The sequence below is a fragment of the Tachysurus fulvidraco genome, chromosome 23 (assembly GCF_022655615.1).
Source record: "Tachysurus fulvidraco isolate hzauxx_2018 chromosome 23, HZAU_PFXX_2.0, whole genome shotgun sequence".
NCBI lineage: Eukaryota > Metazoa > Chordata > Actinopteri > Siluriformes > Bagridae > Tachysurus > Tachysurus fulvidraco.
The window spans coordinates 5,575,777-5,591,702 of NC_062540.1; the positions used below are offsets into that span (position 1 = coordinate 5,575,777).

Genomic DNA, 15,926 nt, shown 5'->3' on the forward strand with positions numbered 1-15,926 from the left:
TATCTAAACAGACAAAAAATATGGCCAGTCTGGTATGAACTGACAAGAAGCCTATAGATAGCCATAAAGAATAGCTTTATGTAAATGAGATACCAAAATACTGCAATTTGTTCACTAATCGAAGAGCTGAAATGACCACAATTAAGTGTGTTCTACACTGTAAATCTAGTCATCTAATCTAGTCAAAAATAATAAATAATAAACTTAAAATAATAAGGCAACCTATCACAAGCACTTTTATGAGTTTACTGAACAAACCATGCAACTCAACGTATTTGGTTAAGATCCTTAGATCTCACAACATATTGTTAAGTTTACCCAACAAATAGCAAAACAAAATATTTTTTGTTTGCTGAATGCAATTAGGACAGATTGATCCATTATGTAGTCATAATTATTTTCATATTTAAAATTTAATAAACCACAACAAATTCCTCTCCCTCTCCATTTTTTTTTATAGTTTGTCCAAAACACAACATTACAAAGTCTGCCATATGACATACATGTCTTCTGCATTAGGCATGTTTATACTAAACCTCAAATGTTATCAAACATCATTGGAAAACTTTGTAAACTGTATGAAAACTACAACATTGTTTGTTTCGACATAAAATGAAAGATGAGCTTCCAAAAATCGAGTCATATTTTGTCTAAATACCCAAAATAGACAAATGCAAAAGCATCTGAGCAAAACCTCTAACCACACTCCAGTCAAACAGTGTATAAAGTATTCTTATTCAACTGATTACCGAAGTACATAAAAATCCAAAACAGACATTAATAAAAGCATCAGAGTAAACCTCAAAGGTTCAAGGTTCAAGCGTTATATAGCATTTTGTATTATTTTGGCAAATCAACATTGAGAATACATTAAACACTGCATCTGAATAAACCTAAACACTTGGTAAAGTACAGTATGATATGTAAAAGTGTATCAGAAAAAAAAGTTAGCTTGTACCAAAAACAAAAAACTTCAGTATTACTCAAGGCTGCAAAGTTTGAATCGACTGATACACTGTTATAAAGCATACTGTTTTTTTAAATACTTAATTACTAAAGTATAATTGCATCAATCATTGTCCCATTTGCCATAGCTTCACTACCTTAACCGTTTTAATTTTAGTGACTGGACTCTCGCAGAGCAGGTACCGCCAAGATCCATGAAGATTTTCTGAATGAATTCAAAAGTATATTTCAGTTCTTTTGGGTATTCCATATTGAGTGCATGCAAGAGACCGAACAAGTAAGCAAAGGTTTCTGGCAGATCTGGAATATCCTGTAGAACAATGGCCTCTTCCAGGATTATTGCACGGTTTATCACAGTGGCCAGTGAAACAGGAGTGCCAACATCACTGTCTGATCGATACCATTTTGTAGAATTAAATGGTGAATCCTCCAGCATATTGCCAGTTAAATATGGGGTCCCTCAATCATCAGTCCTTGGACCCCTGCTCTTCTCGATATACATGCTTCCATTAGGGAACATCATTAGAAGAAATGGGATTAATTTCCACTGTTATGCTGACGATACACTTATATATCTCATCAAAACCAGATGAAATAGCCGAATTGTCCAAATTAACTCAGTGCCTTAGAGAGATAAAAGATGGGATGAGCTGTAATTTTCTGTTATTAAACTCTGATAAGACAGAAATACTACTTATAGGTCCAAAAAACAGTACACAGAAACTCTCACAAGTTAACTTCCATTTAGAGGGATGTGCTGTTACTAGTAGCTCAACAGTGAAAGATCTGGGTGTTTATTAGACAATCACCCATACTACAAAAACAGCCTTCTTCCACCTTAGAAATATTGCCAAGCTAAGAAACATCCTGTCTGTATCTGATGCTAAGAAGCTAGTTCATGCATTCATTACCTCTAGACTGGACTACTGTAATGCATTACTAGGTGGTTGTCCTGCATCTTTAATAAATTATTAAAAAGTTAGAGTTACAGTTAGTCCAAAATGCAGCTGCTAGAGTTCTCACTAGGACAAGAAAGTATGACCATATAACCCCAATTTTATTATCTCTACACTGGCTACCTGTTAAGTTTAGAATTGATTACAAACTGCTGATACTTACATACAAGGCTCTTAATGGTTTAGCTCCCATGTATCTAACTAGACTTCTAACACGTTACAATCCTTCACGCTCTCTGGGATCACAAAAATCAGGATATCAAAGACTACTAAAGGTGGTAGAGCGTTTTCATATTTAGCTCCCAAACTTTGGAATACTGTAGTCTTCCTGTTAGTGTTCGGGGCTCAGACACACTTTCCCAGTTTAAATATAGATTAAAAACTCATCTCTTTAGTCAGGCGTACACATAATACATCCCATAATACTGTGCACTATTATATCAGAATTGCAAATTTTATGAAGAGCAGATATGTTAATCCCTCTCCATTGCTTCCCTCTTCTACCCATCCCGAGGCATCCAGAAATTACCAGCCCTGATCGTCTTCCGTGCGATGAAGATTTTGGACTACTGAGATGAGGCCGACCCAGCGAACCCTGAGGCATCCAGAGATCTACCAGCTACACTTAGATTCTGCTATACTAAAAAGATGTGAACTCCATGTGATCTTTTGCATCTATACAACATTTGTTAGACTGTATATTTATAATCACACCCTCCAGTGTCACCCATATGAGGATGAGTTCCCCTTGAGCCTGGTTCCTCTCGAAGTTTCTTCCTTACCATCTAAGGGAGTTTTTCCTTGCCACTGCTGCCTGAGTCACCTCAGACTTGCTCATTGGGGATAAATACATACACATTGTGAACTAAATCTATCTAATATTAATCTTGAATTTTGTATTCTATTAATCTTTATATTATTCTTATAATAACCCTTTGTTCTATGTTTATGTTCTGTAAAGCTGCTTTGAGACAATGTCAATTGTAAAAAGCACTATACAAATAAACTCGAATTGAATCATCTTCAACCACAGTAAGGACTCCGATCTTTACCCCTCTGGTGCTGTGGTCTTCAGGGTCAGTGTCCTAGGTGATTAAGTGATAGGAGGGGGCATTAATTGACATGTAAACGTAATTACTAATTGTTATTAGTGCCCATGCAATGGTGGTGCTTACAGCTTTATTATTTTTATAATGTGCAAACAATATGAACAAATGTAATGCTAAGCGTTCTACCAAATTAGAAATAATGTTTGAAAAGGGCAACTTGCCAGACACATCTTAGCAAGAAAGCCGGATTTTCACGCAGAACAAGCGGCAGTCCCTCAAGAGCTGCTCTTTTTCGCTGACCTCAAAAGAACAAAAGAAGAAAGTTGCCAAAGGGTGCAGATGCTTTACGAAGTCTTATGGATTAAACACAGGAACCTCAAATTGAGATTAAAAAGGATAATTTCTGATTAATTGCACAATGCCTTTACAGTGAGGAACAAATGCAATTACTGTATATACAAATGCAATTATATAGTTTATAATTATACAATTACACAATTACTAGGTTGCACTCGATGCACTATATTTTGTTGTGTTGTTGCTCTATGTTGTTGTTTAGTGTAGCACCAGGGTTCCGGAGGAACGTTGTCTAGTTTTTACTGTGTACTGTGTACCACTGTGTATAGTAGAGATGACAATAAAAGCCTCTTCACTTGACTTATTCCTAAAATTAACCAGTTCAATTGGATTCCCATAAAACAGACTACGAAAGATAGCACACTAGCTTTAATGACCCTATTCAGGAATATGTTGGTACTTCGGTATTTTAAATATGTGTATTTTATATGTACATTCAAGAATCTTAAAGAGTACCTGCTCATCCAGCTTGTCCAAAAGTGTCTTTATTCCTGGACCCAATGAATCTCTCCTTTTTCTGTAGAGTTTCAGGAGAGGTGCTGTATATTTATCAAGTGACTCGCTGAACTTTTTTAGGAGGTCTATGTTACAGATCCTGAAAAACTCCATGCAGATCTACACTGAATTTCTTATATCTTTTGTTGTGGTAGTTTTGAGATTCCTACTCTTGTTAGAGGTAAAATCTAGCCATGGGGCATCCGGCGTAAAACATTACCAAATTTAACCATGTGAACCATGTCAATACGAATTTCATACCGGATCGGTCGAGGCCCGGGTTAACAACGACCGCCATCGGCGCCGTTGACCTACAAGGCGTCAGTGGAAATTGGGCTACTGTTGGCCGAAGAAGTAGAGGAGGGGGAGAGTGCACAGACAGAGAGAGAAGAGCAAAGGTAAGAGTGTAGGACTGAGAATAGGAACTCTGAATGTTGGTACTATGACAGGGAAAGGTAGAGAGCTGGCTGATATGATGGAGAGAAGGAAGGTGGATATACTGTGTGTACAGGAGACCAGGTGGAAGGGTAGCAAGGCTCGTAGTATAGGAGCAGGATTCAAGCTGTTTTATTATGGTGATGATAGTAAGAGAAATGGGGTAAGTGTGGTCCTGAAGGAAGAGTTTGTGAGGAATGTTCTGGAGGTGAAGAGAGTGTCAGACAGGGTGTTGAGTCTGAAGTTAGAGATTGAAGGGGTGATGTTGAATGTTGTTAGTGGTTATGCCCCACAGGTAGGTTGTGAGTCAAAGGAGAAAGAGAGATTCTGGAGTGAATCAGATGAGGTAATGGAGAGTATTCCCACTGGTGAGAGAGTGGTGATAGGAGCGGATTTTAATGGACATGTTGGTGAGGGGAACACAGGTGATGAGGAGGTGAAGTTTGGAGTTAAGGAAAGGAACCTTGAAGAACAGATGGTAGTGGACTTTGCTAAGATGGCTAGGATGGACATGGCTGTGGTTAACACTTATTTTCAGAAGAGGGAGGAACATACTGTAGAATGACTTACAAGAGTGGAGGTAGGAGAACACCGGTAGACTACATCCTATGTAGAAGAGGCAATCTGAAGAGCTTAGTGACTGTAAAGTGGTAGTGGGAGAGAGTGTAGACAGCATAGGATGGTGGTGTGTAGGATGACTCTGACGGCCTGTAAGATATAGAAGAAAACTAAGTGGTGGAAGCTGAAAAAGGAGGAATGTTGTGAGGAATTTAGACAGAAGATGAGGCAGGCTCTGGGTGGTCAGGTAGTGCTGCCAGATGACTGGGAGACTACAGCAGAAGTGATCAGGGAGACAGGGAGTAAGGTGCTGGGTGTGTCATCTGGAAGGAGGAAAGGAGATAAGGAGACTTGGTGGTGGAATGAGGAAGTTCAGAATAGTATCCAGAGGAAGAGATTAGCCAAGAAGAAGTGGGATATGGACAGGACTGAAGAGAATAGACAGGAATACAAGGAGTTACAGCGCAGAGTGAAGAGGGAGGTGTCTAAGGTCAAGCAGAAGGCATATGACGAGTTGTACACTAGGTTAGACACTAGAGAAGGAGAGAATGGCTTGTACAGGTTAGCTAGGCAGAGGGATCGAGATGGGAAGGATGTGCAGCAAGTTAGAATTATTAAGGATAGAGATGGAAGGGTGCTTACAAGTGAGGAGAGTGTACAGAGGAGATGGAAGGAATACTTTGAGGAGCTGATGAATGAGGAAAATGAGAGGGAAAAAAAGAGTAGAAGGGGTGAACTCTGTGGAACAGAAAGTAGATAAGACTAGAAAGGATGAAGTCAGGAAGGCTTTGAAGAGGATGAAAAGTGGAAAGGCAGTTGGTCCTGACGACATCCCGGTAGAGGTCTGGAAGTGTCTAGGAGAGACAGCAGTGGAATTTTTAACTAGTTTGTTCAACAGGGTTTTAGAAAGTGAGAGGATGCCTGAGGAATGGTGAAGGAAAATGTTAGTGCCGATCTTTAAGAATAAGGGTGACGTGCAGAGTTGCAGCAACTATAGGGGGATAAAGTTGATGAGCCATACAATGAAGCTGTGGGAAAGAGTAGTGGAAGCTAGGTTAAGGAAGGTGGTGGAAATTTGTGAGCAGCAGTATGGCTTTATGCCCAGAAAGAGCACAACAGATTCAATTTTTGCTCTGAGAATGTTGATGGAGAAGTATAGGGATGGTCAGAGGGAGTTGCACTGTGTGTTTGTAGACTTGGAGAAAGCGTATAACAGGGTGCCAAGAGAAGTAGTACTGTATGAGGAAGTCAGGAGTAGCAGAGAAGTATGTCAGAGTGGTGCAGGACATGTATGAGAGGAACAGGACAGTGGTGAGGTGTGCAGTAGGTCAGACAGAGGAATTCAAAGTGGAGGTGGGACTGCATCAGGGATCGGTTCTGAGCCCCTTCCTGTTTGCTATAGTGATGGACCAGTTGTCAGAGGAGGTCAGACAGGAGTCTCCTTGGACAATGATGGTTGCAGATGACATTGTGATCTGTAGTGAGAGCAGGGAGCAGGTGGAGGAAAACCTGGAGAGCTGGAGGTTTGTGCTGGAGAGAAGAGGAATGAAAGTCAGTCATAGTAAGACTGAGTACATGTGTGTGAATGAAAGGGAGGGAAGTGGAACAGTAAGGTTACAGGGTGAAAAGGTGAAGAAGGTACAGGAGTTTAAGTACTTGGGGTCAACAGTCCAGAGTAATGGAGAGAGTGGAAAAGAAGTAAAGAAGCGAGTGCAGGCAGGTTGGAGTGGGTGGAGAAAGGTGTCAGGAGTTCTGTGTGATAGGAAAATATCAGCGAGAATCAAGGGGAAGGTGTACAGGACAGTGGTGAGACCGGCCATGCTGTATGGTTTAGAGACAGTGTCACTGAAGAAGAGACAGGAGTCAGAGCTAGAAGTAGCTGAACTGAAGATGTTGAGGTTCTCTTTGGGAGTGACAAGGTTGGACAGGATTAGGAACGAGTACATCAGAGGGACAGCTCATGTTGGAGGTTTGGGAGACAAAGTTAGGGAGGCCAGATTAAGATGGTTTGGACATGTTCAGAGGAGGGAGAGTGAGTATATTGGTAGGAGAATGTTGGACATGGAGCTGCCAGGCAGGAGGCAAAGAGGAAGGCCAAAGAGGACGTTTATGGATGTAATTAATGAGGATTTGAAGCTAGTGGGTGCAAGTGTTGGGAATGCAGTTGTATTGGTTTTATACTCACAGCCAAAAAAAAAAAGAACACCATACAGATTCATGACTCCTTAGATGTCCTCCAAGATGTCTAAAAAAAACTCGCTTTCACTGCAAACAGTTTCAAACTCACACAGCTCACATTTGAATTTTACATTGACTTACCTAATAGTTATAGAGGTGTGGCTGCGTGATCAATGTGATTTTAAAGCACCTGATGTCCTAAATGACCTCGTCCATGATGAAGCCTGTAATGCTTTACCAAGACCTCTGTATCAGGATTTGAAAATTTACAATATTTGCATTGCATTACTTCCATATTTTTCTTTCATTAGTGAACTACTAATTTGCAAAAACATTTGTTTTAGCAATTTCACGCATTTTCAATGTAATTTCAAGCTAGCTAACTGTCTTGAGCTAATACAATTTATTAGCCGTTTAGTCTAGGTAACTGGTTAACAAATGTCTTAATGAAAATTGTCTGAATATCACGCGATGTTCTCAAAAACCATTTAGAATATGATGTGCATTCAAAAATCAATGTACAAAGCTAACATAACCGCGCGGAATCAGTAACAAGAAGCAGCTAAATACAAATAGGTAGTTATTTTGGTACACCCACATCAAAGCTTGCATGTCAAATTAGATGATAATTAAATTAAATTAGATGATAATTAAAAAATGATTAATACATAACTTACGTATGATTCAGCAGAAATGCTGGACTGCTTTGAACCGCTTCTTCACATCAACAATACACTGGAAAAAGAGATTAGGGAGTTAGCTTGGTAGCACATCACATATTAAATGAAAAATATAAGTTATTCGATTATGAAAATGATTGACACTTACCTGTGACTCAGCAGAAATAGGTGGATTAATATGGAGCGATGCTGCCCTTTCAGGAACCCCCGCAAGTCTCAAATTGCCATGTGCTCCACGTTCATAGTGCGCATGCGCCAACAAGAAAAGCACGCTTTAACACAAAACATTTACATTTTAATGTAAGTTCAACGAAACAAGTATTATTTCTGAGCATTTCAAATGAAAATATTTTAGTTCAGTTTACTTTTTTATTTTTTTATTTAGATAACTTTTAGTAAGTTGCCTTTTTACAGTGTATGAACCCTGGATAATAAATGGTGACAATGAGGATGACCCAGATACCATTGTGTAAATGAGACCTTCAACATAGTGACTACCATTACACAATAGCTGCGATATAAACTAATCTCAAACAGCTACCTTTCTCTAGAACCTCCTTGCCAGACCACAGCTATTTCATTGGTAGTTATCTGGGGTCCATAGTATCACAGCGTGGCACAGAGTAATCTGTTAAACTCTTTCCATCTTCAAAATCATGGTCTTTAGGAGCTACTTGAAGGATTTCACAGAAAATCAGAAGCATGTACATGCATACCATGCTTAAACCAATGGAGAGAATCAGCTCATATCCAAGCCTCAATGTCCAACTCCTAGAGTGAGGTGTCATAGGAACCAGGTTCTGTAGATTAGCGTGTTTTTCCCCCCAATGCATAATCCAAGCTTTAAATCTGTCAATACAACAAATGGAAATATGACATCTGTCCAATAATACATGTTGGTGGAATCCAGATAATGGAGCAGGCCCATCAGTGAACAATAAACCCAACAACTCCCATCTCTTCCCCTCTCCAGGTGCTTATATTTAAGACATGCACTACATCCCATTAAACCACTGCACTGATTTGGGACATAGGCATGATGAACCACATACCCAACGAGCCACAATTTTATTCCTCACTATAACTATGCTAAAAACGTATTAGGTTTATTAGATACAGGGAGCTCTGGCTATGGTATCAATAAACTAATTGTCAGTTTCCATAAATTCCATGAAAATGCACAACAACCCAGAGGTTTATTTTGAGGCGAAATGTGAAACGTTCTCTTTTAATGCACAAATTAATAAATAGCGGAAAGGAAAAGATTTCTTCAAAGGTTATAAAAAGTAAAGGTTGCTTCCTTCTCATAAGGAAACAATTTAAAATCTTTTAAAGGATCTTGACATAACCCCTGCCCACCTGTCCCCCCCACCCCAACCACAAAGGTAATAGAGGCAAACTAAAGAATTGAGAGAATATATATATAGGTCTATTGCTGTACACTGGTATAATAACTAGGTAGATGAGTCTTGGTAACTGCACTTTTTTGGCATCATTGGCAGGACAGGGGCCACTTTAGATGTGCAGTGCAATAAACACCAGTTACCCATGTTCTCTGAACCCTTTGAACCCCTTCTTTGAACATTGTATAAGCTGGATATTGTCTTGTGGATGGGATCTCTAACAAAGCGACTTATATTACACAGTATCTGCCAAACTGCCATCTTTCCCTAGAACATTTATACCAGGCCAAAGCTGGTTCTGAGAAACCCTGGGTCATATTTTATAAAAATGTGCTCGATGGGGTTGAGCGTTTTAATCTGTGTTAAGTTTCTCAAGCTTTAAATCTCTCAATATAACAAATGGAAACCTGACTTCTTTCCAGGAATGCATGTTGGTGGAATCAGGTCTCAGCAGTGAACCCTATGTGATCCAGTGAGGCAAAAGACCCTTAAAAAAAAAAAAAGAAAGAGACTCCACAACTCCTCATCTCAGTTCTTATTTTTTTCTCTCCAGGTGCTTATAGTTAAGACATGTGCTACATCCTATGAAACCACTGCACTGATTTGGGACATAATGAAACACGTACCCAACCAGTCCCACTTTTATTCCTCACTATAACTATGTCAAAAACATATTAGAAGTTATTAAATATGTACATTATTATTATACATTAAAAACATATATTAAAGTTATTAAATATAGGAATATATTAAATAAGGAAAAAAATAAGGAAATTGTTTAGAACTTGTGTTAACCATGGAGACACATTTATTTAGTCTGTGCTTTTCAGTGCTCTAAAAGTCAACAAAACAAGACACAAGAAATTCAGCTTGTCTCACAAGCACTTCTCGCAAGCTCTCTCTTGCCGGTTACAGGAATCAATGAAAGCACAAAGAGACAGAAAGAAGACTACCGATACGTTTGGTCTTGGTTCTTGAAGTCATGAATTTGGAGACACACCTACCTATGACCACCAATACTTCCACCAATTTAATTGTACACTTCTTTGGGTTTAATCTCAATGATGTTGCAAATGCCACTGGTGATCATTGTTGTTTTTATCACGGCCAGACCTTTTTTTCCCCCACATCATAGGCATCAAGTCTACCGGCTGCTCCAATCACAGCGGGACTCCTTGTTTACTCCCACAATGAAGCTTTGAGATTTGAGGAATTTCAGTGTGATGATCTCTGAGGTCCATGTAGAGGCCAAAATTCCAAAAATTCCTTTAAGACCAGGGAAACCTGTACACTCAGGGAGGCTGACCGTTTAAACAGTTGGGATGTGTTATTCTTATTTAACACAGTTGTCATGGTCATTGAACTACTGATTGAAAGGTTGTAAGTTTGAAGACCAGGTCCACCAAGCGGGCCCTTATCCCACCGATGGCGTCCACAAAGGGCCCTTATCCCTCAACCGCTTAGGTGTATAAAATGAGATAATTATTTTTTTCTATCATGCTCTGGATTAACCCAAATTCCAAGTGACAAGAATCATTCTCAGTTTTGGTTTTAGAAACCAGGGATCATGAAATGTTTACTTAGGGCTCAAGTATCAAGTCAGTTAAAAGAATAAAATAAAAAATTGCTCCAAGAGATATTTCCAGAGTTGTTTATGCTTCCAAGTTCTTTTTTTTTGTTGCTACTATTTCCTATGCTAGACATATTCGTTTGCAATAAGGATGTAATTCAGTTCACCTCACACAACCTCAACAATCAAGTGAAGTTGCAGTTACTAAGCTTTACATGGAAATGTACAGGGACTGGATAAACGCAACTTCTGGCAAAGTTTTAAAATATGTATAAAAGTGTTATTTAGGAAAACCCACGTTATAACAACCCTAAATTAGTCAAATTTATTAATCTATTTGCTAATCTCTGCTGGCAGAACATTACGTGTGCAAAAAACAGCAGAGAGAGAAAGGAGGTAAACAGCAGAGAATATACTGTAAACACAGAAATGTCGGTCTGCCCCCTTGTGTTCATAGCGACGTATTACAACAACAAGTCTAGTTCTAGGTACATGACACTCAACCATCCACTTTAATAGAAACATCTGCTCCTTCATACTTATTTAATCAGCTAAAATCCTGCATATACAGATCAAGAGCTTTAGTTTATATTCACATCAAACATCAGAATGGGGAAAAATGTGATCTCTGTGACTTTAATTCTCCTTTAATGTCTCATCAGTAAGGTGTTTCAGCCTGCAGACGCTCGTCAAACAGGATTTCTTTTTTTGGTTTTTGCACACATCTGTGTAAACTCTAAAGACTGTTTTGTGTGTGTGTGTGTGTGTGTGTGTGTGTGTGTGTGTGTGTGTGTGTGTGTGTGTGTAAAAAAATCCCTCAGACCAGCTCAACTGGCACCACCAACCATGTCAAGTCAATGAGATCACACTTATCCCCATCCTGAAGTTTCATGTGAATATTAACCACAGCTCTCGACATGTATCGGCATTTAAAATGTACGGTGAATAAATACAAAAAGAATGAAATAATCTAAAATGCATGATGTTTATTGTTCACAAGATGAAACGTTGTTTTTGTTCAAGTCAGTCAGTGCATTTTGATTTTACTGTAAATTCCCACTTGCTAGTGTTTACATCCAAGCTTGTAGTTTTAAAGCTGCAACCTAAAGGCAAAACCCTAATCCGGTAGTCTACAGTATACAGCGGTTATGATAAAATTCAAGTTTCAAAATCTAACATTACATTTACGAGTCTAATAAATAAAAAAGTCAGAACCGGATTTTCTGAATTGTACAAAAGTTCATTAACATTACCGGATATTTACAAACCAAGTACTAAAATGATGAGTGGGTAAAGGAATGTAGAGAGAAAAACTGGAGGTATATCGTGTTAAGTCGTTTCTCTTCATGCCTGAATTGTGCTCTTCGCACTAAAAGCGAAGTAGTAGATTAAAATGCCAAGAACAGCAGCCAGGACCTCTGTAGACACCCAAGGGCCACTCCAAGCTCCCTATGGATAGAAAACTCAGATAAAACTGGCATCAAGACTTATAACAGTCATTAAAATCACAAAGTGTTGCTATATTATTGCTTATATCTAGCTGTTATTTAGAAATCTACATAAACAACTATATACACTTTCTATGATCTATGTAAGTTTACTGTGTTATAACAGAAAAAATATGAGTGCAATCTACAAATAACAGTGTTCAGTTATGTCTTAATCTGTGACAAATTTAAATACTGATAGTTCAGTGGTTTTTAGAATTATGGTCACCCTGAATAGGAAATGAAAGGGTGCTAATAATTCTGCCAAAGAGGGGGGGGGGGGGGGGGACCCAAACAAAATTTCAACACAAAGAGATGACATGGGCTTAACAAGTGTCTAAGAATTCCCTTAGTTTCCAACCTTGTTTGAGATTACACGAGAAAACAGGCTTGCTCTTATTCTCTCCAGTGAATGTCACAACATTGTAAATTTTTAAAAAATCATTGTTATGGAAAAAACAAAACCAAATAAACATTGTCATGTTTCTGCTCACTATAACACAATTCATTGCTCATTTTCATGAAGAGTGCCAATAATACTAGACTGCACTATATGTCTTCTACTCACCCTGTGATCTACATTGACAGAGAAAAGGGGCTTGATCGTGTCCACGTCCTCATTGTTTCTTTGAGCCTGAAACATTTCACATGCACAAAATGTTTCATGTTTGACCCACACACACAAAACATCCATCCCATCAAGCAAACCCAGAGGACTTGGGTCTCAGTACCTCAGTATGAACAAGCAGCGCTCCGTTATTTGTTTCACACAGACTTAAGGTAAGTGAAGTTGTGTGTGTGTGTGTGTGTGTGTGTGTGTGTGTGTGGGTACAGGTTAAACGTTTAACATTTGGTATAACCCCAAATAAAACAATAATCCAGCGATTAGCTTGCAGTCATAAATGGTATGTATAGGTAGCGATCTTTTGATAAGCTGCAGTGTGACGCACAATCCCAGTCCTTTCTTTAGAGTGTCTGCAGTTGTGAGCTCTAACACACAGTGATTGTCAATAAGCATTGCTGAATGTGTAAATATACAGAAGCCATGTCCAATCTTCCTCTTTTTTGATGTATAACAACTGTATGTAATGTATGTGACATTTATTTGTTAAGACTGTTACTGAACATTCTGTGGATTTCTTTAGTAGACAATAATTTCTACTAATCCTAGAAAAACATTCAGTGATCAAAAAAGTACAGTTCTCATGGCAGAGTTTCCAAGTCAAATTCCTGAATACTCTTTTGCATGTCCTGAGTAAAGTCTGTCTGATTCTGGAACCATGACAGAGATGCACATTATTATTTACTAACCTTGCGCAGTGCACTGTAAGACTCCTCGTCAAAGAATTTGACTTGGTATGTCCCCGAGCCGGCCTGCTTATGAGGAAGACTCCATGACACCTGTTAGAAACGGAAAGCGATCCAAAAGAAACATACAGTCACAATGCTGCATTATACCATGCTTTAAATTTTGTGAATGAAACTCACACAAACCTTTGCTCTGACTACTCTTTTTTTTAACTTAGCAGGACTTTAAATGCTGACAAATCAGGTGGTCGCAAATCAGGTGGTGGTTTTCTTTAACAGTGTTTAAATCATTTTTGATGGGTTGCCTGAAAACATCACTATAATAATATAGAGAATCTATGCACTCTTAGAATGCAATGCTTTGTGCTTGCAGTATATAGTACTATATATAGTATAGTACTGTATATAGAAATACCTGTTACTTATTATTTTGGGTGTTGTGGTTCTAAGTAAATCCACATAAGGAACCTGGAAGTAAAAAAAAAATAATTAACAACAATAATAATAAAGTATACTAACCTGGTACTTCCCAACATCCTGCCCCCTTGTTACAGGAAACTGTCTTCCGTTGACATCAGCATACAGTGCCACACTCTGGTGACAAAAACCAGCATGGTTAAGATGGTTAATGTCTTGCTTGGGTTATCTGGATGTCCTAAACATGATGATAGCTACCTGTACTCCATTTGCACACGACAAGCTGAGCTCCACAATGAAGACAGACTCGGACGAGATGACAGCATCATTGGTTGTGTATGTTGATGGTGTAATGACTGGGTTCAGACAACTCTCCCCTTATACACACACACACACACACACACACACACACACACACACACACACACACACACACACACACACACACAGCAGGAGATATGAAGAATACACTGTTAGCAAATAGCAACTTAGCAAACAGACTTAGCAGGTCCACCTCCAAAAAAGGCGTTAATATAGCCGGTTTTTGCAATCTTAAATTACATATTTATATGTATACATATAAATTACACACATATATATATATATATAAGTTAAAGCGAATATATTAGGCTGTGTAATATTTAATTAATCAACACTTAAATGATGTACCTAGTATTAGCAATGCTACACGGAATTCCTACACGGAATTCAATTCCTACACGTAATTCCTTCATCAATAGCTAGGTTGTTATCCATAGATATCTATGTGGGTTGTTATGACAGTATGACATCCTAGCTATTGATGTAGGAATTCCGTGTAGGAATGCTAATCATGAAGTTAACTACTGTATTTATATTGTCTTTATATTACTATACTGCCTAAAATGTATACAGGAAAGAAATAAATGAAATATTTTAAAGAAGTTATCTGAGATGCCACTTAAAGAGACCCATCATTTAGGGGAAAAAAAGAATGAATGAGTTAGCAAGTGCATGTGAAGTGAGAAATGACGTTTAGACAGATATATATAACAGAACACTCACCGTTGCACACGTAAATTAAAAACGCAAAAATGATCCAGCACTTCATGGTTGTTTATTTTATGATTAGCTTGACGTCTACGACAGAAAAAGCCTTTAGCTCTTCTCACGACTGCTAATCACGCTAAGAGCCACATCAGCGTGCGGCGCAGGAAGATGACGTATAGACGAATTCGCTGACAATAACAAATCAATCATAAGACTAATCATCAATCAATAGGTCATGTGCTTACAACAAGAGAATCATCTGTTAGAATTAACCCTGTTTTTGGCCCTAACACGTTCAGTAATATATATTAATGTTTTTCATAAAAGAAAATGCCTTACTAGAAATGAATTTGTTCCCTTAATGTATTCTACAATAGAAAATAAAGTAAATTAATATAAAAATCGTTTAGGTTGAAAGGATTTTTATTTACATCGTAATATACTAATTTACTCCTTCAGATAGATGCTATAAAAATATTAGATCATTTATGTTAAGGTCATAAAAAGAAATCAAAACCATTCTCTCAGTGAGAAATCCTTTCTGTGTCCAAAAGTATAATATAAAATAAAACATTATTTTATACAGTACATGTCACAATAATACAATTAAAAATTATACAGCATTGTTATTTAAATTACATCACAATTTATGAGATTATTCTATTTTTCTAATATGTTAATTATGTGCATGAATTATTTTAGTGTATTTATAATACGTATATTCAAACAAATTTTTAGCATGGTTTTAATCTAATCTAGTAAAAAAAAAAATGTTCATTATGGGTGTAACCTGACAGGGCTGACATTGGTGTCATTATTTCAGCCTCTCATTTAAATTCATGGGGGAAAAAAAGCCTTTCTCCAAAACTGTCTTCAGGTGAAGACAGCAAACAGTCTCGAGCCTGTTCACTAAACTGCTCATGTGGCCTGTACTGTATCTCAGAGCTGTTTTATTAGAGATTCTATTTCTAAATTGTTTTATGTAATAGTAATAGATTTAGAATTTACAAAGAAAGGGGCTTGTGACCAGAATCCAAA

The 15,926-nt window shown here is 38.0% G+C and overlaps 1 protein-coding gene across 1 annotated transcript; it reads right to left on the reverse strand.

Moving 5' to 3' along the window:
- Positions 1–11,613: 11,613 nt before the first annotated feature.
- Positions 11,614–15,062, reverse strand: LOC113641735 (translocon-associated protein subunit delta-like). Its single transcript, XM_027144674.2, has 6 exons — positions 14,904–15,062; positions 14,118–14,236; positions 13,962–14,036; positions 13,446–13,535; positions 12,703–12,768; positions 11,614–12,096 (listed from the first exon to the last, which is right to left on the reverse strand). Exons 1-6 carry the CDS (start codon positions 14,947–14,949, stop codon positions 11,992–11,994), a joined length of 501 nt encoding a protein of 166 aa, XP_027000475.1. The 5' UTR covers positions 14,950–15,062; the 3' UTR covers positions 11,614–11,991.
- Between the last annotated feature and the right edge of the window lie 864 nt (positions 15,063–15,926).